This window comes from Phascolarctos cinereus, unplaced genomic scaffold (genome assembly GCF_003287225.1).
Source record: "Phascolarctos cinereus isolate Bilbo 61053 unplaced genomic scaffold, phaCin_HiC Scaffold_5;HRSCAF=322, whole genome shotgun sequence".
Taxonomy (NCBI): domain Eukaryota; kingdom Metazoa; phylum Chordata; class Mammalia; order Diprotodontia; family Phascolarctidae; genus Phascolarctos; species Phascolarctos cinereus.
Window position 1 is genome coordinate 55,345,323 of NW_027555958.1, and position 27,411 is coordinate 55,372,733.

Below are 27,411 nucleotides of genomic sequence, written 5' to 3' on the forward strand. Positions count from 1 at the left end.
CTAACTGTAGACCCAAATATAAGAACATTAATTTTCTTTCTTTGCTGGTTTTGACTAATGCTTCTTTTAAAGTTGTTTTTCTCTTAATCCTTACTCAGTCCTTGAAACTCTTTGGCCAAGTCTATGAGCATCGATAATGTTTTTCCTTAATTTGACATTTTATATATTAGAACGAAATATCACGTGCTATTTCCTTTAATTTATATATAACATGGGTAATTTTTAATTACCTTAATTGTTGGTTGTTCTGAATGCGTTTCTGAATGTGTCTATTTGCTGAATGAAGGGAAACTTTTTCTTTTGCCTGCATTCCTCTCAGGTGAAAACTGGTAGAGGTCTCCTATGTAGTAGGACTATAGATGTTCCTCTGTAGCTTTCCTGATTTTATTATCCTTCCCAAAGGGTCTAACTTAGTTTCTAAGTACTTCTGCATCAACTGTACTTCAAATATGTTTGAAGATTTCTGTTGCCTCTGCTTCCTGGTTGTATATATTGAACCAGGTGGCTTTACTTTCAATTTTAGAAATCAGTTGCCTTTTCCTATCACCAGAAACCTCTTAATTGTAGGACATTGACTTATGATCTTAACTCATAATTCTTCCTTTTTTCTTTAATGGTTTTTTCAATTTGAAGTGTTCCCCCCTTCTCTCCACTCCACCCCCCCCCCAGATTTTCTCCAGAAACAGCCTCTAGAAGAGGACTGAGCACTGCGGAAATTAATGCCGTGGAAGCAATTCATAGAGCAGTGGAGTTTAACCCTCATGTTCCAAAAGTAAGTGCATTGCTTTTCTTTTGGAACTGCATTTTTTTTTTGATGAAAATATCAACATTACCTAAGTCAATGGCAGATTGTATCAAAAACTAGATCTTCTAACTTGTAGTCCAGTAGTCTTAACTACTCTAGCTTGCTTTTTTCCCATTTGACTAAAGGGGCATTTATAAAATGTTAAAGAACATTTATAAAAATCAATAGGAATAATCACTTTAGAGTTGGAGGTTGCTGTCAGTGTAGTCTGAAATCTATCTCTTCAGTTAGTTGTTGCTTTCACTATAGCTTTAGGGGAGAAATAGCCAAATGGCATGGTTTTAATGGAGGGTCATTCATATTTTGAGTCATTAAATCAAATTTCCTGTGTTTTACTGTAAGAGTGTTTTCTAGGCAAATGCCTGAATTTTGGACCTGAGCTGGACAAAGACTGGAGACAAATAGATTAAAATAATCAATGATAGGAAACAGATGTGGAAGTTCCCAGAACTGCTGAGTTGATGTTTGTGTAGTCCCTGATGAAACTGTGTACCAGTTTCATTTTCCTTTGTTACACACCCTATCAGCATGGCTTGTTGAATAATATTTATGTATTCTCACCTAATGTTGAATATTGCTTGCTGTTTTTTAAGGCATATTAAAAGTACTTTAAAAATTTTTTAAATATACATTGTATATCATATTGAGAGAAAGTTTTAGTCGCAATTAAGTATAGTACAAGATAAGATTATGGAACTTGGAAACTGGTGAACACTAAAGGGATTAATGTTCAAGAAATAATTTCCAAAAAAATAGAGTCTACTGATCTGAGGCCTTTACTGAGAGCCTCATTGGCCCCCCCTGCCCCTAGGCGGATGGGCAGAGCCCAGGGGTCAGCAGACCTAGGTTTAAATCCTGGTTCTGACATGAATTGTGTGACCTTGCTCAAGCCAGATAATATGTGAGTCTCAGTTCCCTTATCTGTAAAATGGAAATAGATAATAATACTGTTATTCTATGGGGAAAATGTTTTTATAAACCCTACAGTGCTATGCACAAATACAGTGTTACTAATAAATGGTAAGCTTTTGTGAAGAATAAGCAATATTAGTCAAGATTGCCTAGAAAATGATTGTAAATCTTCGAACTAATTACTTACTTTACATTTTTGTACCTTGACTGATTTATCCCTTCATTACATAAAACCAGTAATCTTAATTTTTTTAATGAAAAAAGTATTTTTTAAAAAATTATTGCTATTCTGGATAGTGGTAAAAATTGCCCATTTTATATGGGAAGGCAAGTAGAATAGCTACTGAAAACAACTCTAATTAGGTAAAGCCTACTAGGCTCTTCAGAGGGACTTTTTAATACTACTTTATCTGAAGAAAAATATAAAATGATCATTTTATAATATAAAAGGTTAAATTGTTAGACATTTCTGTAAATTCCAGGTTGAATTTTCGATGGAAAAACTACTGCACTGAAGAGATATTTTCTTTAAGATTTTCAGTAATAGGCCTGTTTTAATTTTTTTTTACTTAAAATTAATTTTCATTAGTAATTTATTAAACATAAAACAGCTTGTCCTTTTTACCAGTCCAACAAATGGCCTGATGGGAAGATGGGACTTTCTTGAATAATAGATGAGGTGATGACCCAACTTTTATTATTATACTCAATTGAGAGTTGAATTGTGCTGCAAAATGACATTATTTTAAAAGGGTGGAATCCTTAAGCTGAACTCTATCAAACAGCACAGTCATTAAGGTACTTCTGAGAAACTCTGAGTCCCAACAATCTGGACAGTGTCCCACTTAAATAACATTAATGTTATATGAACTGACATAGCTCTGGAATTTGCGGCTGTCTGTTTTTGCTACAGTCATACATTGATGAAGTATGTTCAGGCTTCTCTTTTTTTTCCCTGTCATGGTCTATATTCCTAACTCTCAACTGGGGCCATGCAAACATAAAGGACTTTGGGGGGTTTCCTTCTCAAACCTCTATTGAGGGTCATGATAACTTCTTTAACCTAATGAACAATGACATTTTCAACATTTTTAAAAACCTTTCATTTCTTCTTACAATTTCTATACAAATTTGGCATAAATTATCATATGAAATATAACAGTAAAATGACAAAGGATAAAGTTGATTTAGCAGAGAATGTTTGTTGGCAGCTTTCCATATAGCTGCAACAGGAATGACTGTAGGTCTAGAGCTGTACAATTTGTTAAAGCTGGAAACTATTAGAAGTGCAATGGAGAAAGATCACATAAATTTCTCCAGGCTATGCATTTACTTTTAGGTATTTCATTAATATTGATTGCTTGTACAGACCTTTGATTCTTCTGAGTAAATTTTGGTACCCAACAGTTATGATAACCCTGTGGTCTTGGTTTGGGGTTTGTATACTCTGTTTATAACAGTAAGTTTTTTATTTGGTCATGCTACTTTTGTATGTGTTTCACTAGAGCTGCTGTATATTTTACGTCCAGGCAGATTGGGGGAGCCTTTTACAATTTGATTCTCCAGAAGTCCTAACTCATTTCTCTGCTTTCAGGCTAGCTTTGTCTAGTCAGTTCTATACATATGATTATCTATCATATTCTCAAATATCTTTAGAGAAGAAGATTCCAGAATATTACTTATGACCATATTTACTTGTTTCATGTTCCTTGTCACTAGCCATAAGTTTCTTTTCTCCAACTTTTGAATACAAGGTGTCTTTTAATACCATCCGTATTTTTGGTTGTCCTTTGTACGTGCATTTGGTTAGAATGGAATGTTAGATTATAAGACCTCCAGAGGAATAAGGCTGGCATCTTTCTGAAGTACCTGGTTATCTTCCTAGGCCTCAGTTTCCTCATTTAGGCCCATAGTCTGTGAACTTGGTTTTTAAAAATACTTTGTTAACTATATTTCATTATAATTATTTCCCTTTGTAATCGTAGGTGTTCTATGCATTTAAAATCATTCTTCTGAGAAGTGCTCCATAAGCTTCACTAGACTGCCAAAGGGATCCATGATTTACAGAAGGTTAAGAAGCCCTGGACTAGATGGTCTCCATGGTTCCTCCCAGCTCTCTATAAAAATTAACTCTTGTTTTGGGCAGGCAAAGATCCTCCAACTAAAATTAGAGTATTTCATTGAAAGGTTTCCTACTTTCATGTTACCAGGATTGATTGTCACTGAAGATCATTGCATCCTTGTTGGCATACTCATCCTATTATCCCTTTTCTTTTTCTTGTCTGAGCGGTCCTGTTTCCCCATAAGTGCCATTGTTGTGCTTTTAGCCAATAATATGTAAAACTCAGGCATTCTTCTCTTGAGAACAGTGAAGATCCAAGGTGAAAGGCCCAAGACAGATGGGAATTAACTAGTCTGACACCCTGAGCAAAGCTTGTTTGTGTCTTGCAGAATGTGTGCAATCAACAATTGACAAGCTTTTAATGTTTATTATGTGAAGGGCACAGTGCTAAGCACTAGAGATACAAAGCAAAAACAAAAACAGCCCCTGTCCTCAAGGAGCTTACATTCTAGTGTGGGAAACAATATGTACATAAATAAATGTACACATTACGTACAATGGTACAGCAGATTATTCAAAAGAAGAGAGTACTTGTTTTGAAAATCTCCATGTCTTGAGTATGTGTTCAGGAGTACATTTTTCTGTTAGCTTACTTTTTTTTTTTTTTAGAATTTCTTGTTTAATATTAAAGCTGCTTTTAGTCTGGTGCTGGCAAGAAAGCTGACTTTGCCTGGGGCTTTTATAGTTGCAAGGGGATTTAAAAAAAAAATAAATATGTAGAATATAAAGTCTGTTCTGGTTAGTCTGCAGCACTTTGAAACTTTCAGAACATTGTATACCCCTGATCATAGACTATTCTTTTAGCAATCAGGGCACTATCAAGGTTGTGGTTCACTAGCCCAGAATGCCTGTCCTATAGTGGCACATGCCCAAAATTACTGAGAGGAGATAAGATGAGATCATGAATGGAATGGAAAGAGTGACAAGAGAGGTGAGGGTGGTTATATAGATGCTGACCCCCACATAGTGCCAGTGGGACCTGCTTCTGGCCCTTCAAGTGTCCCTGTTATTCAAACAGTGAAGGCAGTTAAAACGTTTGGTGCCCATTTTGAATGGATGACGCCTCCCTTTGCCATTCCTCCAGTGTAGAATCATATCCCCTGTGTCTTGAGGCTATTGAGGGTATAGATAGCAGCTGCCCCTTATGCAGAGCCACGTGGCTCTCTGCATTCAGCTCGCTTGTCCAGTCTCATAGAATGTGCTCTGAGAATGATAATTGCAGAGAGAAATTGGCATTTGTGTGCATGACTGATCAAGAGTAAAGCAACATAATTTCAGATGCTCTCAGACAGATTTGTCTTAACCTCTGCCTTTACAAGGAAGAAGATTATAGAGCATTATCATTACTTCAGGTCAGAATTTTATTGCATTTGACCAAAGACCATTGCAAGACTTATAGAGCTGGAGGTAGATATAAGGTTATCTTTAAAATAAATTATAAAGATCAAAGCATAACAAACAGAGTTAGTTTGAGTCTAACAATAGGTATTATTTAGAGCTTTTATTATAAAGGTAATCACCAGACCACTATATCACCATATTACTTTAACCCTAATGTTGAAGTGGCTGTTGCTCTAATTTTCTGTATGACCAGTGCAAATAAGTTTTAGCAGTTATTTACTGCCTGACTGATGTATGTGTAACTTAGCTTTTCAGGTATTGTTCTAGAGTAGCCAAGTCAGCCTTGCTCCTGGAAACTCCTGCTGTGCATGGAATAGATTCCAAGTTAATGGTGAAGGTCTTCCTAGCTCAGGAAAGATCCCTAAAATACATGTAACATAGGAGATAACATAGGAGAGGTGAAACTTAGTGGGATTAACTTGGAACATTGCAGGGGAATTGATTTGGAAACAGATTACTATGACAGCCTGTCTAATTTTGGAGAAGCTCAATTGACCCATCACTTTAAAAGATCTAGTTTTGTTTAGCTTAGCTTTTCACTTTGTTACCCTATTTAAAGATATTCTTATTTTCTCCTTTCCTGGATGACATATAATCCCAGTTTAAAATAAAGCAAATACAATGGCATATTTGACTTATGCCTATTTCTTAGTTTTTAATTAAGCATTTACCCTTCCTTATACATATTTATTTAAAACAAATTAAATGAACATTTAAATCATACAATTGTAGACTGAATATTAGAAGGAATCTTAGAAGTATCTAGTCTGATCCTCTCATTTTATAGTAGAGGAAATAAAGACCCAGAGAGCTTTGGTAACATGCAGAAGGTTACACAAATTAGTGGTAGAGTCAGGATTTGAATTCAGGTCCTCTTTCTTCAAATCCAGCATTCTTTCTACTATATCATGTTGAAGGAGTGGCTTCTATTTTGCACACATAGTTGGAAAATATTCTTACATGTACTTTAGGGATCTTTGATTTCATTAATGTGGGTACTATATCAGTAATATCACAGTATCCTCTCTGCTTTCGTGGCTAGTCCTCTTGTGTTTCTGTGGCCAGAAAAGTTTGTCACCACATTACCACACTTCAAGGGCTATACCTTTGCATATCATTAGGTTGGTCCTCCAGCAACAGAAATGTAATCCATCACCAGGCCTGTACCTGAAGGCTTTCTGGCTTGGTAGGACTTGCCAGAGCTTATGCTCTGCTGGTTTAACCTCCGAGAATCTAGGATCACCTCCATGTCATGAGGCATTGGAAGAATACTTTAGTAGAGAGTCCTAAAGTCTTCAGCTCTGTGTATTAGACTGAGTGAGCCAACAAAAAGAGTAGGTACCACGTGTGGAATAGTATTAGGTGTTGGAGCAAGATACAAAAAACATGGTCATGATACTCAAGGAAATCTGTCATTTCAAACTTGTCTTGATCATAACAGTACAATTGTTTACCTGGCTTATCTTGTCTCCCCTTTCAAAATCATTTTTATATTGCCGTCATGGCAGACTGATCATCCTAAAACACAGATCTTTCTCCTGTTCAGAAATCTTCAGTGGTCTTCTGTTGTCTTTAGGATAAGATACAAAATCTTTACCCAGACATTGAAACCCTCTCTATCTTAACTGCCACAGACTCTTCCCAATTGATTTCATGTCCCATCATTTAAAGAACTCTCTGTTCTCATCATACTGTTCTCGTAGCTATTTCTGAACAGGACACTGCCTCCTGCCTCTATGAAGTTATATATGCTGTCCCCCATGCCTGGAATTCACTCCATCCTCACCTCCCCCTCTTAGAATCCCTAGCTTCTTTCAAAGCACATCCCTAGTTGTTAGTGCTCCCTACCACTTAAAACTGTATTTTGGCACCATGTTTTTAATAACTTGTGTACATTTTACATTCCCTCAGTAGCATGTAGGCTTCTTAAAGGATGTGACTGTTTCCTTTTTGTCTTTGTATCCCCAGTGCTTAGCATAGTGCCTTGCACATAGTAGGTGGTAATAAATGTTTGTTGGTTTGATTTGATGAAATGTACAAGTTGAAGTTGGATAAGATTGATGGATCCCTTTTTATTATAGACATTTTCATTAAACGGAGAATTTTTCTTGAGTTTTAGGTCAACATTTTTTTTAAGCTCAGAAAAGTATGAATTGTTCCTGTGGGATGAATGTGTAGAATGTTTTAACTCAAATCATTAGGCAAAATTTGATAATATGTAAATAAATTATTGCAAGGGGGAATTTTAAAATTAAAAAGTTGCAGATTTGTTTTCCTTTTTTTTTTTTTCCCAGTGAGGCAATTGGGATTAAGTGACTTGCCCAGAATCATACAGCTAGTGAGTGTTGTCAGTGTCTGAGGTCACATTTGAACTCAGGTCCTCCTGACTCCAGGGCTGGTGCTCTATCCACTGTGCCACCTAACTGCCCCAAATTTGTTTTCCTAAGAAACAGCATGGACTTATTTTCTCACAAATATGTCTTATAAGTGTGTGGGGTTGTAGACAGAGAAGACCAGAATTCAAGTCCTACCCCCCCAGCACCAATTGGCCATGTAACTTTCTAAACCTGTTAGTTGTAGAAAAGCTGCTGGAGGGAATTTCCTCCCTGGAATTTTCCTCCATCTATGAAACTGCAGGTCTGGACAAAAGAAAAAAAGTCACACATGCTTGAATACCTTTATTGCCTGAATTATTAAACAGCAGATTATTGAGTTGAGAAAATATTTATTGTGAATCTTCAAATGATTTGCTCTTAAGAGATTAGAATTATTCTAATACCTTGGTTCAAGTTGAATGCCTAGCAATGTTCTCTGTAGCTGTGTACAACATTTGGAATCTAAGGTTTTAGTTAATAGTAAACTAAAATCTTTAGGGGTGTAAATATAAAATAATTGCAATATTTTTACAGTTCCATATGAGCTGCTATTTGTAAAAACTAAGATAAGCTTTAATGGAAAATTCCTATGTGTTAAGTAGGTCTCAAAATTAAAAAATTAAATACTTGTAATTTTCAGGTAGAGACTTTCCTGTGAGTGCAGCATTGTGTGTGTGTGTGTGTGTGTGTGTGTGTGTGTGTGTGTGAGCGAGCGCGCGCTCATGCTTCCTACTGAAGCACTTAGTGCACTTGTGGCGTATTCAGCACAGAGAGCATAAAGAGTCATGTCAGAGGTCAGATATTTGAGCCAGTTTTCCCACAGCCGCCTGGTGTGAGTGATCTTTTACTATGTTTAAAAAAAATGGAAGAGGATTAAAGGGGATTAGAAAGAATATTACCCTCCCAAGTATAGGCCCAAGGCACTAAGGGAGAGAACCCAGTCAGGCAGTAAATGGGCTTTGCTTGACCAGGGCACAACCTCTACTGCATTCCTTTTAGAAACTGAATGGGAAATGTTAAGTCCCCAAACTGGATTAGTAAATAATCTCATAGTTTGTGACATCTGCTGAAATAAATTGATGAGCAGGCTGCATTCTTACACTTTGAGGAGAGAGTCAGAAACATCAAGAGCAAAAATGATTAAAGGTGGGGATTAAGCTTAGTCATTATCTAAGAGGTATATTTCATAAACAAACTGGAAAAAATTCATTTTATATATATTTGGATGATTGAAGTGAGCTGTGTATTTAGGTGCATGTATTAGAAACATTTTAAAATGCAAGACCTAATGGTCTCCTTTTAAAATTTTTGAAGCTGTTGCAGCTAAAATGTATTACAGGACTATAGACTCTCAGTTTTACAAACATCTCTCGTCGATGTCTGTTCTTTTTACTTTGGCCTGTATAAAAACCATGGGAACCACACTGTTGATTTGAAGTGAAAGAATATGTTTCTTATGCAACACATCTGCAAGTAGGAACTTTTCCCCTTGCATTTTATAACAAGTTAGTGTGGTTTGGCTATTATGACTCATAATGTAGTATCAGCTTGCTTATAACCAATGAGAGTCTTCTGAGCCCATTTCAGTGAGAGAAGAGAGTGTCCTGAGCCTTGAGTGGAGAAAAGCTAGATTGGCTAACTAAACAGTATTGAATAGTATTATCGTGGATAATAAAGATAACGTATGTTCAAGTGGACATTTCAGTTTCCATCTTCATTTCAATATGATTGATGGATACATTGGCCATTATTTCTCTGCTTTTATTAATGATTTTAATGGTAAAACAGGATCTTTATGTTAGAGTAAAAGATGGATTTCAGAATGAAGTTGGGCAACTCTATTAATTCTAGTTCTCTTTCCTGAAAATTCAAGAAGAAGAGGAAAAAAGAAAAAAATATTTCAATACAGTGCTCCCCAGCATGGTGCTTTGTAAATATTTGACATTATTTTTGCTTTACTGTGTTGCTGACTTCTTCATTTTTGCTTTTCTCAGGGGTGTTCATGGGGATTGTCAGTCGATTTTCTCAGCTTCTGTTTCCATTTTAATCTTGAGGAATCTTTATTCCTTTTGCCATTTTTGTGGCCAGTGAGAACATCATAAACTTTGAGAATCTTGTGTGTGTATGTTTTTTTAATCAGTATTTAACACACCCACACCCCTCTGCTGGATTCTCAGTTTCATCATGAATCTATCACTCCTGAGATTTCAGTATAGCAGACAAGCTTCCTAACATTTTGAGATGTGTTTTTGTGAAGCTTGGGTCTAATCCAGATAACTTCACTTTCTTTTCTTCTCTTGTGTGTCTTTGTGTGTGTTATTCTTCCAGTATTTACTTGAAATGAAAAGTTTAATATTACCCCCAGAACATATTCTGAAACGGGGGGACAGTGAGGCAGTTGCCTATGCTTTCTTTCATCTTCAGCACTGGAAACGAATAGAAGGTGCCCTTAATCTGTTGCAGTGTACGTGGGAAGGCAGTAAGTATTCTTTTCCAATCCTACTAGCTAATCTCTCTGACTTTATTCACAGCATTCACTAGCAGTCTGCTTTAATGAGATTGTGTTAGCCTCCTTAAGGCTTTGTTGTTCAGATTAGTTTCAGAGTGAACTCAATACTATTATGTTTGGTTTATTGCTGGAAATACTTAATTCATTTATCTTGATGCCACATTTGGGGTGGGATTGAAGCTGCAGTCTTAAAGTGTCCAGTAAAGCGCATGTAGCTAGCTGTAGTGATGTAACATATACACGTTATTTAAAGTACACAGTTGTGGGGAACACTACTGAAGATCTCTAAGTCCTGTTGTAATGCCTCATCATGACATGGAGGTGACTCTGGGTTCTTCAAAGACAGTTCCAGCAGAGCTTAAGCTCTTACAGGTCCCACTGGGCTATAAAGATTTCAATTACTGGATCATTGACAGATGTTAGTTATGTCTGTCATCTGAGGACCAGCTCAGCTCAGTTTGGTGAGGCTTTTCCCTTGAAAATTAGATATAGGATAATTTTTTTTTTTGGCACAGCAGCTTGTGAAATTATCTGCTAAGACCTGATAGGGTAGTCATCTGCATTGGTGAAAGAAGCACCCACATTGATGATGTTATGGATTTTTGAAATGTTGAATGTATGGGGAAATAATAGATAAGTATAAGAGACTTTAGACTAGTGAACTTTTTCAGGTTTGTTTAATTGTTTTAAAGTTTTCTTTGTAAAAAGTTATGTAGTTGGGCTTTTTTTCCTTCTTAGCTTCTTAAGTAATAAATAGACAAGAAGTGAAGACACATGGATACCTATTTTTTAGCAGTAGGAATTCTTATAGTCATTCTCATACTACAAAATGATTTCAGATGGTTGCCTCCCAAAATGACAGCTTTATTTTTAAACAAGTATTCATGCAGAAAATTAAACTAGGATAAGTAGTATAATATGACATTCTTTTCATTCTTCTCTCATATAACTTCACTATAACACATTATTCACTTTTTCATGAATAGACAACTTGTTATATGACTCCTTAACTTTGTCACTTAATTTACAACGTTGGACTATCATTTTTCTCTTGTGTTCAGTCACACACAAAATGATGTAAGTGAAAGATAGCAAAAGCATTATCAATATCAAATTAAATCCATGTTTAAAAAAAGATATGAAAATTATCAATGGCCAGCACCCTGTAAGAGAAGAAACTGATATTTCCCAGTAAAGATCAAGGTAGTGACCAAAGTACACTTAGCTGAATCAATGCCCTTACAAGGAGCCACAAGAATTTTTAACAGTTCCCATTTTATGCCCAGCTCCATAGGGGAACTATTAGAGGGTGCTTCAGGGTAAACCCAGGACCAACAGCAATTCCTTGATGTGCTCCCTGAGCCATAACCTGAGGAATCACATGTAGGAGTCCCTTTGGAATAAAGTCAGCTGCCCACAAAGTGAGGAGAATAATCCCAGTCTGCTTCATAGAGTGGTCATGCAGAAGCAGCATGTATAAACTACTAAGTAAGTAAATGATAGAGTCCATTTTTTCAAGGTCTGGAGAAATTAATGGAGCTCTCTTGGTTGTTTTGTAAAACATCTGCCTTGACTAACCTGTGCTACAGGAGTAGCAGGAAGAGCACTGTGAAGTAGTCAGCATTTGTCTTCGATAGTCTTTAGCATTTTCTTTTTATGCCCTACTTCATGGTGCCCTATCTCCCAGTTTGTCAGTGACCTCATGGTCCTCAGTCTCTTCACGAAGGAGTAACTGCCTCAGAGAAAGGAACTATAATATTTTTTCACATTGATAATTTTCCCATAGAAGCTGTTCCAAATCTTTTCCATTCTCCAGCTCCTTACCTTAGCCATATTACTCTCAACAGAAAACCCTAGCTCTTACTTTCTCAAGGCACCCGAGGGAGAAACAGGAGGTGGCATATACCAGGCAAACCAGACGAAACTACCACCACTACCTTAACCACTATCTCCCCTCAGATTCTGGTGAAGACAATCCAGGACTGAACTCAAGAACCTTAGAAAAAGCAATGCTTCTAGCCCAGAGCCCTCAGCCACAGTGTTAGAAAGCAATCCCTGTGCAGATGTAGCATGGCAAGTACCACTGCAGGTGCTTGCTGTCTGTAGCCACAGTTATTGAAGACCTAAAGAATGCTTTTCTTGCACCAAAGTCCTTGGTACTGACAAATGATTTAACATCAAAAACTGATATGATTTTATCAGTGGATGGCATTTTTAAAAAGAGGCATTAACATGTGCTTTGCTGCCAAACCCTAAAGACCCTGGGACCTTTCTATCCGACTTGTAACTGTAACCTTCTCTATGTGTTGTTTCCCCTACTGGAATGTGAGCTTCTTGGGTGCAGGGATTGTTTTACTCTTCTGACTGTACCTCCAATACTTAGTGTGATGCCTTGCACGTAGTAAGTGTTTAATAACTGCTTTATTCATTCATTTTTATTTATATTGAGAATGCCATATAGCTTTTCACTGAATTATAGAATAAGTTATCCAGTGTTCAATGCAAATATTTTGCTTTTGTTTCCCTTAGCTTTTAGAATGATTCCATACCCATTAGAGAAAGGCCATCTATTTTACCCTTATCCCAGCTGCACGGAGACAGCCGACAGAGAACTATTACCCAGTAAGTGAATTTTTCATGTTTTTCTAAGTTTATGCAATTACATTTCCCCCCATAATTTTGACCTTCCATTTTTGAAGCATTTTCAGTTGAATCCCAAAGCACTGTATAAACCTACTCACTGTCTTAACTATACTCAATGTGGTTTTTTTTTAGAATAAAGTATTATTGATGTCTTTTAGCTTTTCATCGTCTATATTTCCCCAGTGTATCCCTCTCCTTCCATTCCCCAGAGTGCCATTCCTTATAACAAAGAAGAAAAGAAAAAAGCAGTTTTGCAAAAGTAACCAACAATGCATTGTTTCATTGAATGAGAGGTAAAAGAACATCAATATTAATACATCTTTGAATGACAGGATTATTTACGATCCTAGGCAATAATAGTGTCCCTGCTCAAATATAGGTAGACTTTAATTTACATTCTTTGCAGGAAAATGTTTTGTAAAACCTAGTAATAGAGTGATTGTTTTCTCATCAAAACAGCATGGTTTCAGTTATTGTTACTTTCACCATTTGTTGGTTAAGTCAGGGGGGAAAACACTCACAAAAATGTAATGGTCCATGCCCTAAAGAATCTGTACCCTTTCATTAGCCCCATCCAGCTATCTTTCCTAACTTGTACTACAATAGCAGCTCTTTTATGCGCTATGAAATGGTTGAAGATTGACTTCCACAGCCTTTAGCTTTCCTTTTTTGTGCCGTCTCCCAGTTTCCCAGTGTCCTCATGGTCCCCAAACTCCCCACAAATAAAAACCTGCCTCAAGGATAAAAACTATAAAACTCATTCACAATGGTAATTATCCCACGGGAGTTGTTCAAATCTTGTCCACCATCCTCAATCTCTTAACTCCACCTTTATCATTCTCAGCAGAAAATCTCAACTCTCACTTTCCTTAAAAAAAAATTGAGTGTAGGACATCCAATATAAGCATTCTTGATTTTCTTTCTTTCCATCTCAAGATTTTTCTTTCAATTTCTTTCAGTTTCAAAAAAAAAATCTCTTTGTTCCTCTTCCTTTCTAGGCCGAATCCTATCTGTTCTCTTAATTGTATCCCTGCCTGCTTCTTTTGGAACCTTGTTCCATCAGTTATGCTGCTTCTCTCTTGAATCTTAAATATCTCCCTTTCTTCTAGCATCTTTCCTGAAGCTCTCTCCTTAAAAACGAAACAGAAGGGGCAGTTAGGTGGCTCAATGGACAGAGCATTGGCCCTGGAGTCAGGAGGACCTGAGTTCAAATCTGGTCTCAGACACATAACGCTTACTAGCTGTGTGACCCTGGGCAAGTCACTTAGCCCCATTGCCTAGCCAAAAACAAAACAAAACAAAATAAAAAAGCCCTGCTACTTCTTTGAATTGCTATCACATCTCCTTTGAATTTCTCAGAGAAGTGGACATTTCTGTCTCTGCTGTCTCACCAGCAGCCCCTCACTACTTAACTTCTAACAATCAGACTTCTGCCACCAACTCTTCACTAAAACTGGTCACTTCAAAATTATTTCATGTTAAAGGCAGAGCTGGAAGGGAATGTAGAGATTGTTGAGTCCAACCCCCTCATTTTAAAGATGAGGAAACTGAGGCCTGAGTTCACTCAGCTAGTATGTGTGGCAAGAGTCCAACCCAGGTCTTACAGATACCACTCTATCCACTAGACCATGTTGCCTCTTATCAGTGACCCAAAATTGCCAAATCCAGTGTCAATTTTCCAGGTTTCCTCCTCTTCCTTGACATCTTTCCAGCTCTGTTGAGTATTTCTACCTTCTCCAAACTCAAAACCTCTGAGACATTTTTGACTTTTTCCTCATCTCACATACAGTCAGTTGTCAACTCCTGTTGATTATTCTTTTGAAAAAATATTATTCAAGGGGTAGCTAGGTAGTGCAGTGGATAGAGCACTGGCCCTGGAATCTGGAGGACCTGAGTTCAAATCTGGCCTCAGACACTGGACACTTACTAGCTGTGTGACCCTGGGCAAGTTACTTAACCTCATTTGCTGTACAAAACAAACCCCAAAACAAAAATAAACAAAAACAAACTGCGGACTATTCACAACTGCATGAAAGAGCCCTGCAAATCACTAATAATAAGAGAAATGCAAATCTGAGGTTTCAACTCACATACTGCAAATTGGCAAGAATGACAAAAATTGTTGGAGGGCTTGTGGAAAGATAGGCATGCTAATACATTGTTGGTGGAACTATGAAATGGTACAATCATTTTGGAAAGCAATTTGGAATTATGCAAATAAAGGGACTAAAATGTCCATACCCTTTGGCCCAGAGAATCCATCACTGGGCTTCTATCCTAAGAAAGCTATTGAAAAGAAAAAAGTCCCCATATACTATTCAATAGTTAATAGAAGCACTTTTTGTGGTAATTAAGAGTTGGAAACAAAGGAGATGCTGGTCAGCTGGGGAATGGCTAAACAAAATTGTTGTACATGAATGTAATGGAATATTACTGTATTATAAGAAATTATTTTGATGATGAATACAGAGAAGCAGAGAAAGATGTACACGAACTGATGCAGAGTGAAGTCAGCAGAGCCAAGGAACAACAATATAAATGATAAGAATGACTGTACACAAAATAGTCAAAAACAAATGTAAGAAAATTATAAAGCTCAAACAGCACTCAAATGAAGAGATATGAAAAGACACCCCACCCTCCCCTTTCGTGGAGGGGGGAAGTCAACAGATCTTACACATTGCATTTTTGGACTTTTTCAATGTGTCCATCAGTAGTGCTGACTCTCTTTTTTTCCTGTCCAAAAAATACTGTTAGTCATATGGAATGGCTCCCTGGGAGGGGAAAGGAGAAAGGTACCCTGTGATGCTTAGGTAATATTAAAAAGCAGGAAATGTTAATAAAAACTTATTTTTTAAAAAAAGTAATGTTTTTCAAACACATCACATCCTTTCTGTTTCTACTACCACCACCCTGTTTATGCCTTCATTTCCTCTCATCTGAACTCCTAAGATAGTCTTCTACTATAGCTAGAGACATAGTAGATAGTAGATAGAGTGAAATTGGAATCAGGAAGACCTGAGTTCAGATCTAGCATCAGACACTTAATAGCTGTGTGACCCTGGCCAAATCACTTAACCTCTGGGTGCCTCAGTTTACTCATCTGTAAAATAAGGATAATAATAGCTCCTACCTTACAGAGTTGTTTTGGGATCAAATAAGATAATATTTGTAAAGTGCTAAGCACAGTGCCTAGCACATAGTAGCTTCTATATAAATACCTATTCCCTTGCCCTTTCCTTTCTGCCTCCAGTATCTTCTCCAATCTATCCTGCATGCATTTGCAGATGAAGCTTCTTAAAGCTCATTTCTGATCATATTACTTCCCAACTCCACATCTTTCAGTGGCTTCATATTACCTAGAATATAAAATCTAAATTCCCTAGCCTAGCATTCCAGATCTTCCACAATCTGACCCAATTAGCTTTCCCATTCTGGCTTCCTCCCCCCACTCTCCTATTTGACACTCCATACTAATCTAGACTATTCTTCTACCTTTGCCTTTTGACTGGAACTGTTCCTTCTGCCTAGGATGGCCTCCCTTACTTTTGTCTATTTCACATCTTGAAAGAAATACCTTAAATGCCAGCTCCTTCAGGGGCCCTCCCTCAGTACCTCAGATGTAATCCCTGCTTCTTCTGAGCCCCTGTATCATTTTGCACCTCTTCCATAAGATTTACTGGGCACTGCCATTTGTCATACTTATTCGTATGCATATCTTAGCTTCCCTACTAGATAAAGACTTCTTTTTTATCCATCCATAGTGCTCAATAAATTTTATGTTGAACATGTGAGTGAAATGATTGATGAGATTTAAGTTGCTACCATTCCCAGAGGAATTTGCATTTTAATGGTTGGGACCAGAATTTTTAAGCTAAGGGAATGAATTTCTAATTGCAGAATTTCAGTGAGAATTTCACAATAGTGAGTGACACTATTGGAGGAAGAAGTGGGGAAGTCTTCTTCATTACCTCTGAAATTGTGCTACATAAATGGCTGTTTTCTCTTCTTAAGCATAAGGCCAGGCCTGGATAATAATATAACTAAAACCAGAATTCTCTGCTCTGTAAGGCCACAATTTTGGCAGCATGCCTGTTGGCAAGGCTGAGTTAATGTTAGCTCCACGGATATGGATGCTGCCTGCTGATTTACAAATTGGGGGTGGGGTTGCATGCCCTGATTTTTTTTTTTGTCTATATTGTGTCTCAGTGTGTCAGATGACTTGTAGAACAGACAGGTTTGTTTTTTTTCTAATAACATGAAGTCCTAATGCCTACAAGTGTTTAATAAGTTTTGTTTTTAATCCTTCTTCACCCTTGATTTGACTTATTGCATGCTGGGATTTACTTGTGAGCTTCAGAATGAAGGTCAGACTGGAACTATTTCCTTTGTTCGTTCACATATTTAGTAGTCTTCTATAATACCCCCTGATAAATTTTTCCATGCAAACTAGTGATGAAATCTGAAATTTGGCTCCAAGGGAGTGCTTCTCCCTTAGTCATCTATTATCTTGAGGTATTAACTGAACATTGACTGACAAGTGATTCTCTTTAGAAAGTCATCCAAAAAGAAATAATTAGGACCTTCACACAACATGAACATTTCACATTTTGGAAAATCACATAGCCATAGCTATGCAATAGCTATGACAAGGTTTTGGCGTCTGTCCCCCCGTTACTACCTTTGTGTAAGAGACTTTGTGGGGTTGGAGTGAGAACCATTGGCACACATCAAACTATACGTTCCCTCCCTTCTAAAGGATAGATGTTCTTTCTTTTCCTATGTGAGTTAGACTAGGAGAGTCTGATCAGAGGCATTCTTTAAGAAACTTTGTCTATTATTTGCATGCAGGATAGATTTGAGAGGAGAAGATACTTGAGGCAGAGGTAGGGAGGCTATTTTGGGAGTTCAGGTGAGAGGTAAAGAGGGACTAAATGAGAGTGGTAGCACTGGTGATAGAAAATAAGGGATGGCCGTACATGGCTGAGGGGAGAACAGTGATACCAGATACTCTGTCTGCCTGGTGGAGGCAACTCACAGATGGGTTGCTATGTTAGAAGCATAGGTGCTAGAATATAGAATGGTTCTTATTTCCAATGCATTGCCGGTATTTTCCTGATGTAAACATAACCTAGATCCCTGAGGATTTACTCTGTCTATAATAGATTTTTAGCTTTTGTAATGCAATGGTAAATTTAGCAAAGGAGACACAAAAATATTATAGCTACTGAAAACAGTAAATTAGGTATAGAAGATCTTGTGAATATGTTTAAAGAAAGTATAATTTATCGCTGACCTCCTTAAGACTGCATTGAATTGGATATCTTTCACAGAACACTGGATGTTGCTTCAGGAATCTCTGGGTTGACGGCCAACTCTGGGCCTTCAGCTTTGTAGCCCATGAAATCCTAGCATGGGCAGTTGCTTCAGTACTGGCACTCACACATTCTTGCATCATTTAAAATAAGTAACCATCAGTAACATACACACCTCATGTGGCCTGGGACTTAACTGATTTTTTTTTTGTTGTTTCTTCTTAATTTTTCCACCTTTAAAAATAAATTTTACTAGAAGTTACTGTTGTTTTAGATGAGGTTAGATGCTGTTTAGGAAAATATGTAATTATTCTGACTTTTTTTTCCTTGCAGCATTTCATCATGTTTCTGTTTACCCAAAGAAGGAGCTTCCTTTTTTCATTCACTTCACAGCAGGCCTGTGTTCTTCTACAGCAATGCTTGCCCTTCTCACCCATCAGTTTCCTGAACTCATGGGTGTTTTTTCTAAAGCTGTAAGTATGGTCTCAAGGACTTGCTTAGAATATTTGTGAGACACACAGGAAACTGTTTCTGATTTGTCTGTGCAAACCAGTTGAGATGTGGAAAATGTGCATTTAGAGTAAATTATGAGTCATGTCTTGTACAGTTGCTGCCATGGAGCCTTCAAATTTGGGTCTTGGGTGATTTGACCTATGATTCTGTAACTTGAACAAAAAACTTGAAAGAGTACAGTGCTGAACATTATAAAGTTGGTCTCTGTAGATCACTCTTCATAGTAATACAGCACTCATTACTAACTTAAGAACAATCCAGCTTTTCTTGGCTTGCTTACCATTATTGTATGTTTTGTTTGGCATTTTAAAAAAATTCCATATTTTATGAACAAGGCTTCTGGTTTTCCATTTAATCTAAATCATTAGCTCTAAGATCCACTGAACTTAGGTTAAATTTAGTAGTACAGTTAGGGTGGTGCAAGCAAGGTGATTAGATCAGTTGCCCTGGATACAGAATGTGATTTGACCTGAAATTTGCCTCTGGCAATCTGATTTGCTGTCCTGACTTTAGGAACTCAAGTACATGTCACCACTTAGTTCTAGACCAAGCAGTGCTTGTGAGCTGTGAGTTCAAGTACAAAGGGGTACAATTCTTGGACTTTGCGAAGTATAAAAATAACATCTTTGAATGACCTTATATATTACCATGTGCTAAGAGAAAACTCAAAAGAACAGTCCCTTTCCATTTCCAAGTCTTCCAATGCTGTTTTCTTATGCATCTTTCCATCTTCACCCTGGAGATATTAAAAGATGATAAGAAAAGGATGTTTTCCTCTCATTTTAAGACATTACCTTCTAATGTTTAGGTTCAAATAAAGATATTGAGTTGTAAGTTAGAAGTTCTATCTGTGATGATGCTAGAAGTGAAAAGTTTTTTTGGGGGGGGTGTGGTAAGGAGGGTGGTGATGGGGAGGGTCAAAAAATCCCTCATTCTACATAAAGTTTCTATCTCTGTTTTTCCTCCAGCTATTTTTTCTCATTCTTTTGCTCTCTCCCCTCCCCCCTGCCATGTTTTAAAACCTATTTAAGTGACAGCCTATTCTGTGCCTTAAAAGATTGGCTGGCTTTCCTCTAGCATCAGTGGTAAGATTGCTGGTGCCCCTTTTTCCCTGAAGGTCAGCTTCACGATGTGCTAAGTTGCCACTGGCACGTAGCCAGTTTGCACTTGGTCCTTGGTCAAGCCTCAAGAAGAATGACTCTCCACTGTTGTTGAGGGAGAATAGATATTTGGGTTGGATATTTGTGAGCTGTGAGTTCAAGTACAGAGGGGTACAATTCTTGGACTTTGCCAAGTATAAAAATAACATCTTTGAATGACCTTATATATTACCATGTGCTAAGAGAAAACTCAAAAGAACAGTCCCTTTCCATTTCCAAGTCTTCCAATGCTGTTTTCTTATGCATCTTTTTGGTTTCCTTTTGGTGTAACAAGGGAGCTTGTTGATCACAATATAACTCTGTCTCCTGCAATGATGCTGAGGAAGGAGAGAGAGTATTCTACAGAACTCTGAAACAAACTTACTTGCATTATCTGTCATGGAGAGAAATGGACTTCAAAGAGAATCCTATCTGTTTTACAGTGTGAAGAAAGATTGCAGCTGTGCATGTGGAATCATGGAGGAACAGTGAGAGAAAATGTTCCTAGGTGAATGGCAGGGTAGTAGGGTCAGGAAGGGAAGAGGAGAAATATGGAATAGACTTGTAGGCATTGGAATGACTATATTCCCTTGAGAGTAGTGGCCAAGAGATGGGGTAGAGTATACTGTTTCCACCATCTGTCATTGATAGCATGTAGTGCTTGCCATAATCTGAGAGATCGCTGATGGCTAGAAGATCCCATAAGAACCACATGGAATAAATATATTTCTGATAGTATTCCTTTATGGATTATTCCTTTATGAATAAATAGTAACAAATTTTGAAGTGCAACCTCCTTTCATAGATTAAAATGTAATCAAAGCAAGTAATCTATGCTGCAGAAATTTTTTTGCACTATTGAAGCCTCTGGTTTTTTTTGTAGAATAGGCTTTTTACTATTAACTTTTGATTTAAAATATTTATATATTTGTAACTTTGTTGAATTGATATGAAGATTTTTGTATGTAATTTTAAAAATGGTATCCTGACAAAGTGAACTCTTACAGGTCATGTTTCATCTCAAAGATTTTTACATATGGTCTTAAAATTCCTGAAGTTGTGAGAAGACAGAAAATAGCTTCAGACTAATACTGAGATATTATCACTTAGAGGGAACTATCTAACTGTTATAGATGGGGTGCTGACTAAGATACAAAGAGTTCTCAATTTATAAATTTACCCATACATACTGGGAAGTTGGCCACTGTCTTTATCTGGCACTTCTCTACTCCACCCGTTCACCTGCCCATTGATTTTGGTGGGGCCAGTTGACTTTTTGGTGGGGGAAGAGAGAGGTGTCAGAAATAGTAACCTAATATTTCTTATACAAGTGTAAAACTTGGTCTTTTATGCATATATGAAGAAAGGAAAGATCTATTGCATTTTTTCTTAGAAATTGCTGGCAATGGCGAGTTGGTATTGTTGAAACATTGCAGGTATTTTACTGCTTAAATAGTCTTTTGTGGGGTGGTCTGGAAACTTAACCACTATTTATAGCACTTTCCTATAAGAAAATCCGTTAAATTCCATACAACCCAATTATAAATGGACTCCTGGAACACAACCCGTTCCTAATTTAGCAACTGCCTATTGTCAGGCATTCATTCAGTCATTAAGATATTTGTTAGAGGGGTCAACACAATAGCAAATGGAGACGATTCTCTGAAGTGTGCTCATTTAGTCAAGGAAAACCTTTCAAAAAACTTTCTTAGTTTATTTCATAGTTAGCATTATCTCTCATTTTCCCCCTTTCACTTTAAGATTTATAAAATTGTTACAAAAATTTGTTCTTTCTAAACTATCTTTAGGAAATTTTTATATCTTTCATACTTATGAGTTGTAAAACCTTAGAGTTGGAAGAGATTTTAGAGGTCATCTAGTCTAACCTCTGTCCAAATCATAAAATTCCCATATAACATGGATTATCCAGATGATTAGCTTCTACTTAAAGACCTCCAATGACATGGAATTCACTACTCCCAAAATGAACTAAAAGGATTGGTGTTACGTTCTCGTTTCAGTGATATTATGCTTTATAGAACTTGACTTCACTTTTACAAAACTGATTTTTTTCCTGGAAGATCTGAAAACTTCATCTAGCATCAGATAAAGAAAGAGAAAGAAGATGAGAAGCGGAATGTGCCGATACCACACTTGATATTCTCCTGTGCTAAAATGCCTGAAAAAGGAAGGCTTGCCTTAAACCAGTAGTTTGCTTTTTTACATGCTGTGTTAAATATCAAAATTCAGAGTAAGGGTAGTAAACAGACTAGTTGAACTGTAATACAATTCTTGTTATCTGAGAAGAACTTTTCTTCAGGAATATTTCTGCACGCTCCTTAAAAAGCTAGCCCTACTCTCTTTGGTTTCATTTTTCCTTTTTGTAAAGCAGGCTTCCTTCTTGTTCAGTAGCATTTGATTGGGCCTTCTCCTGAGCATTAGTACTTCAAAAAGAAGCCACTTGTGGTGTCATGTGCTGCTTTCATCAGCCAAGTAATAATACAGTAATAGATCTAGGGTTCTTACATGTTTATGAACATAAAAATGCTATAGTTTGGGTTTAACAAAATAGGGAAGTCTATGAAACTGTGGAAGGAGATGCTATAATGTTGTAACGTGAAGTGGAGAATCAGAAAGATCCCTGACCCTCCAAATAAAATGCTGACAATTATTTTCTCCAAAGCCGCACTTCACTAAATGTTTTGTTCCACTTGCTGCGTATTATAGTTATGCTGATCAGGGAGTGGGCCCCGTTTCCACATAGTTTTTCTAATCTTTATGTGGGAAAATGTAGTTGGACATGCCAGTGATGAATTTCTGAGCAACTTATAATTGGCTAGCTCTAGTGTAACCAGGGCCTAACAATCTACTTGATTAATTCTTTAAGGGCTGCATTAGCCAAGTTGTATGATTTCCAAAGAGATAGGTCAAATGTTACACTAACAAAGGACCTCTATGTAAAATTTTTCTCTTGGGCTCCTTCAACTCCTTCCCAAAAATAATTAACTTTTTTCTTCCAAAATTGCATTTGGTTTTGAATAAAGATATGAGTGCCAAGTGTTGCCCTCCCTGAGTGGTCACTAAACATTTAGGAAGGTCATTTTGGCCATAGAGTTTTCTCCAGAGTAAAATTAATTTTTGATTCTGACATTACTGAAAAGATAACAGTGGAAGAAGAAATGGTAAATATAGTTATTGAGTATGCTTAATAAACCATTGTTATACCCAGCATTTAGCCTCATTTTATATAGTGCCATTTTGACAGAGTGCAACTTTAAGAAGTTATCTGGATAATTCCTAAATAGGTAGAGATTCTTTTAAAATAGTATCATCCTATTTCAGAAAGGCTGAGTAGCTATGACTAATATGTACTTCTTTTGCAAGTGTATAGTGTCACAATCAGTCCTCAAATTGACAACAGATGACTTTGTATGAAAATTGATTATTTTGGAAATGAATTTCTACATTGCATGCAAACTCTTATGGCAAAAATGGTGTGTATTTTTCTTCCCCCAAAATTTTCAACTTAGATTGTACTCCTGAAAGCATTGTTCTGTAACTACCTGTTGAGGTTACACTGTACCAGAAGTATTTCGATGAGATTCTAATGAATAAAATGAGCCTCCTAGAAGGCAAGTCTGAATTTTCATCTGTATGAGTTTTCCTTCCTTCTCTGATGCCTGTCTTCATTTTTTTTTTGTACACTTTCTTATCATCAGCAAATTCTCAACACTCTTTTAATTCTCTTTGGTAACTAGAGAATTGGAACAAAATATATTGGATTTTTCAGTGTTCATAGACAAGGGGGAAAAGATACTAAGTTCCTATTCTCCATAGGGGTATGAGTATGGGTGTCTCCTCTGTATTCTTATTCAAAAAAGATACTAGATTGAAGAATTCATGAAATTACTGCTGATTCTCCTTTCTCCCCCAAAATTCCTCAGGACTAGGCACTTCTCAGAAAAAGATGAGAAAATCAGTGCAATATGTATCGCCCAGTGGACATAGAAACAAAGAGCAGAGTCCCATCCCCATAGGTCAGTTCATGGAAAGCACCCTTTTCTTGTATGTATTATCTGTTTTTTCTGTTATATATTATCCATTAAGTATTTGCCCATAAAAATTGGCATATTAAAATTATCTTTTCCCCCTCTAAGAGAATGTTCTGATTTTGGAACTTCCTGACTGCCATTGACTAATAATATTTATTATTTAATGAGGGGCAGTGTAATGCGGTGGATGGAGGATTGGACTTTGAGACCTGACTTCGGATCTCGCCTCAGATGTTCGCTGCCTCTGTGACCTTTTTCTTCCCAATCATCAACACACTGTTAGCACTGTTTTTATTCTCTTTGGTAACTTGGGAAGATCACTTAACCTCTCTAGCCTCAGTTTCCTCAGCTGTAAAATCTGGAGGATGAGGTGATGTGGGGAGAATAGAGTCAGTGGTCTCTGAGGTCCCTTCATGATCTAAATCTATGATCCTAGGAAGACATGGGGTCAAATCCTGCTTCAGATACAAGCTGTAGGGTGCAAGGTAAGTCACTTAACCTTGCTGACCCTCAGTGGGGAAAATAATTGTGCTTCTGCCAGCTATTATGATTATTATTATTATTATTATTATTATTGTTATTATTATTTATTGCTGGCACTCAGGGCAAATAGACTGCAAAACAATTTTTAGATGCCTTTACTTAGCAGGGTTGGTCTAAATTGGTTATATCAGAATTCCTGTTAGGAAGCCTTCCTACTTCTTTGTTTTAGAAAAACATCATTGTTTTTTTCACAAACCCAGCCCAGACCTGTGAGTCATAAGTAGACAGTATAGGTATAGAGAGTAATGGGATGATGGATTTAGATAAAGAGCAGGATTTGGGGGGAAAGGGAGATTGAATATGGTTTTAAGACTTCTCTTCGAATGGAGTTTTACTTTCAAGATCAGATTTATAATGTTTAAAAAAAAAAACTAAGTCCATAAGGATAGTTGACATTGAAATACCAAATAAGAATCCATTTGGATTCACTTAACATCCTTTTTCCTGATGTACTTTCACAGAGAGTTTCTCAGATGTTCACCACAATCTGGGGAGAGAAAGTTTGCTTATTTTACTTTTGGGAAGTTGGAGCCCAGAAATGTGTAGTAATTTACTCAGACACACACAGCTTATGGTTCTTTTATTATTATTATTTTATTTCATTTTATTTATTTTTTGTTACATTTTGAGTTAAGAACGATCTATCTCCCTCCCCTCCCCCCCACTAGAGAAGACCACTATTTGACACAGATTTATAAATATATGTAAAACCATACAATGCATACTTTTATTTATCAGTGATGATTCTTAGCCATGTTATTTAAACTGAATTATCCCACTCAGTTGCACTGGTAAGAATCTATCTTAAAGTCCATCTCACAGTTTCACAACCTTTTCCAATCCAGTGACCTTAATCTCCATCCCCTTAAACTACTCACAAGCATTGCCACCCTTAACTTAGGCCTTGTCATCACATGGAATTGCTTCACCTCCAACATCTAAATTTAGAAATTCCCTGCCCTGTGTCCTCATATTCTTCTGCCTCTTTACAACCTCACTCCTACTGAGCCTATTCTTTATCCTTGTCTCCCAGTCCATCAACCTCTCCTGGCTTCTCATTCCTCCCTACTCAGCCTGATCAGTTATTTCAGTTATATTCTTATTAGTACCCTAGAATTCATAAAGTCCTAGGATTTAGGATGGTAAGGGACCTTAGTGATCATCAATCCCAGCCTTATAGATGGGGATCCCACCAATCCATACATTTCATAGATGTGGAAACCAGGGCCCTAGAGAGTCGAAGAGACTTGCCTACGGTCAAAAGAACTGGGAGTTGTATCCAGGTTCCATAACCACGTCAAGTGTTCTTTCCATTATATACCGCTAGCACCTCAGGGGCATTTAGGTGGATAAAGGGCTGAGGGCTGGAGTCAGGAAGACCTGAGTTCAAATGCTGCCTTAGATGTTTGTTGACCTTCAGCTGCATAACCCTGGGCAAGTCACTTAACCCTGTTTGCCTCAGTTTCCTCATCTGTAAAATGAGCTGGAGAAGGAAGTGGCGAACCACTCCAGTATCTCTGCCAAGAGAACCCCAAATGGGGTCATGAAGAGTGAGACATGACTGAAACAACTCACTAACAACAACACAACACCCCCAAGGACCTTCCACAGCCATCCGGTTTCCAATATTTGATTGGCTTTCTCTGCTGTCAGTACAGGATGCTGAAAATAATGCAGTTTTCAGACCAAACAATGTGTTTGTCTTTCCTGTACTTATTTGTTATGAAAGAGAGATCTATGGCCAGGGTGAGGGATGAAGGGGGTGGGCGTGGGAGAAGGAGTAGTCACTGGGAAAAGACAGGGATTTAATAAAAGGAGAAAAGGACATCAATAAAACATTTTAAAAGACAAAATCATGCGACCTTGCTGACTTTTTCCATTGCAAAATTTTGCTGACTGACCTTAGCTAGACCCTCTGTTCTGATCCACAGCTCTTGTTTCATCTCAGTTTGTCTTTGTTGATTTCCTTTTGAATCCTTTTCTATTTTCCCTAAACTTATAATTCTGTCCCTCTACCTCTCACTTAGCAGATTATTTTAAATTTGATTTAATTTAAAAGACAGTGAGTTCTCTCAACTTCACTGCTTCAGATTTTGTCTGCACCCATCAGCTCTTCCTTTCCTGTCTCAGGAAGAAGTAATTCCCTTCTTTCACCTGTGTTTTTGATTCCATCTCTATGTGTTTTCTGGGACCTTATCCTATCAGTTATCCCCTTTCTTTCTCTGCACTTGATCCCTTTTCTCTATTTACTACAGATATTCATAGGTCTCCCTTACCCTTAAGGTTTTTTTTGTTTTTATTTTTTTCCCCTACCCTTAAAAATGAAACAAAACAGCCATCTTTTGGACTGTTATTCCTGCAAGCCACTGCTTAATCTTTCTCTACCCTTCATTGCCAAAAGTCTGCAAGAAGTAAAATACTTTTACAGCTTCTGTATGGTCTCAACTTAATGCTCTTCTTTACTACTTTGTAATCTGACTTCTGTCATTATTCTATTGAAACTACTCTCTCAACAATAGTCAGTAACATTCATTCAGCAAACATTAAGCAATCAATAAACATTTTATCAAGAGTCTACTATGTGCCAAGGCACTGTGCTAAGTGCTTGGGATACAAAAAGAGGCAAACTCAGCCCCTGTTCTCAAAGAGCTTGTAATCTAATAGGCAAAGTACTAGGCTAGGGTTACAAAGTTACTTTTTTTTTTTTAATAAATTTTGTAGTTCCTGCCCTGAAGGAGTTTACATTCTATCGGTCATCCAGATCACCAAATCTATTGATCTTTTCTTAATTGTCCTCAATCCCTGACCTCTTTTCAGCACTTGACACTGTTAACTACTCCCTCACTGAAATCAGTTCCTGCTTTGCCCAGAAAGTATATGTTATAGTACTTTCCTGGTTCTCCTATATTTCTGACCAGTCCTCAGGTTCCTTTTCTGGTTCCCTTTCCTCTTCCCATTCAGAAATATAAGTGTTTCTTAAAGTTCAGTTCTTTGTCATATGTCCAGAGATGCATGCTCCCCCTTGGCAATCTCCACCTGTGCTTTCAGCTGTTGCCTCAGGGCAGATATATCCTAGATTTGT

At 37.3% G+C, this 27,411-nt stretch overlaps 1 protein-coding gene across 4 annotated transcripts in view; it reads left to right on the forward strand.

Annotated features, from left to right (window-relative positions):
• Positions 1–23,377, forward strand: part of ST7L (suppression of tumorigenicity 7 like) — a 59,187-nt gene extending 35,810 nt beyond the window's left edge. For 2 of the 4 annotated variants that reach the window (XM_021001845.2, XM_021001859.2), the window contains exons 11-15: positions 670–772; positions 9,944–10,094; positions 12,654–12,746; positions 18,416–18,555; positions 20,178–23,377. In XM_021001845.2, coding sequence (XP_020857504.1) covers positions 670–772; positions 9,944–10,094; positions 12,654–12,746; positions 18,416–18,555; positions 20,178–20,246 — 556 coding nt within the window. In that variant the 3' untranslated portion in view covers positions 20,247–23,377. Of the gene's footprint in view, positions 1–669; positions 773–9,943; positions 10,095–12,653; positions 12,747–18,415; positions 18,556–20,029 lie in introns of all 4 variants that reach the window. The other 2 variants (XM_021001851.2, XM_021001855.2) reach the window with 2 other exon arrangements.
• Positions 23,378–27,411: the final 4,034 nt, after the last annotated feature.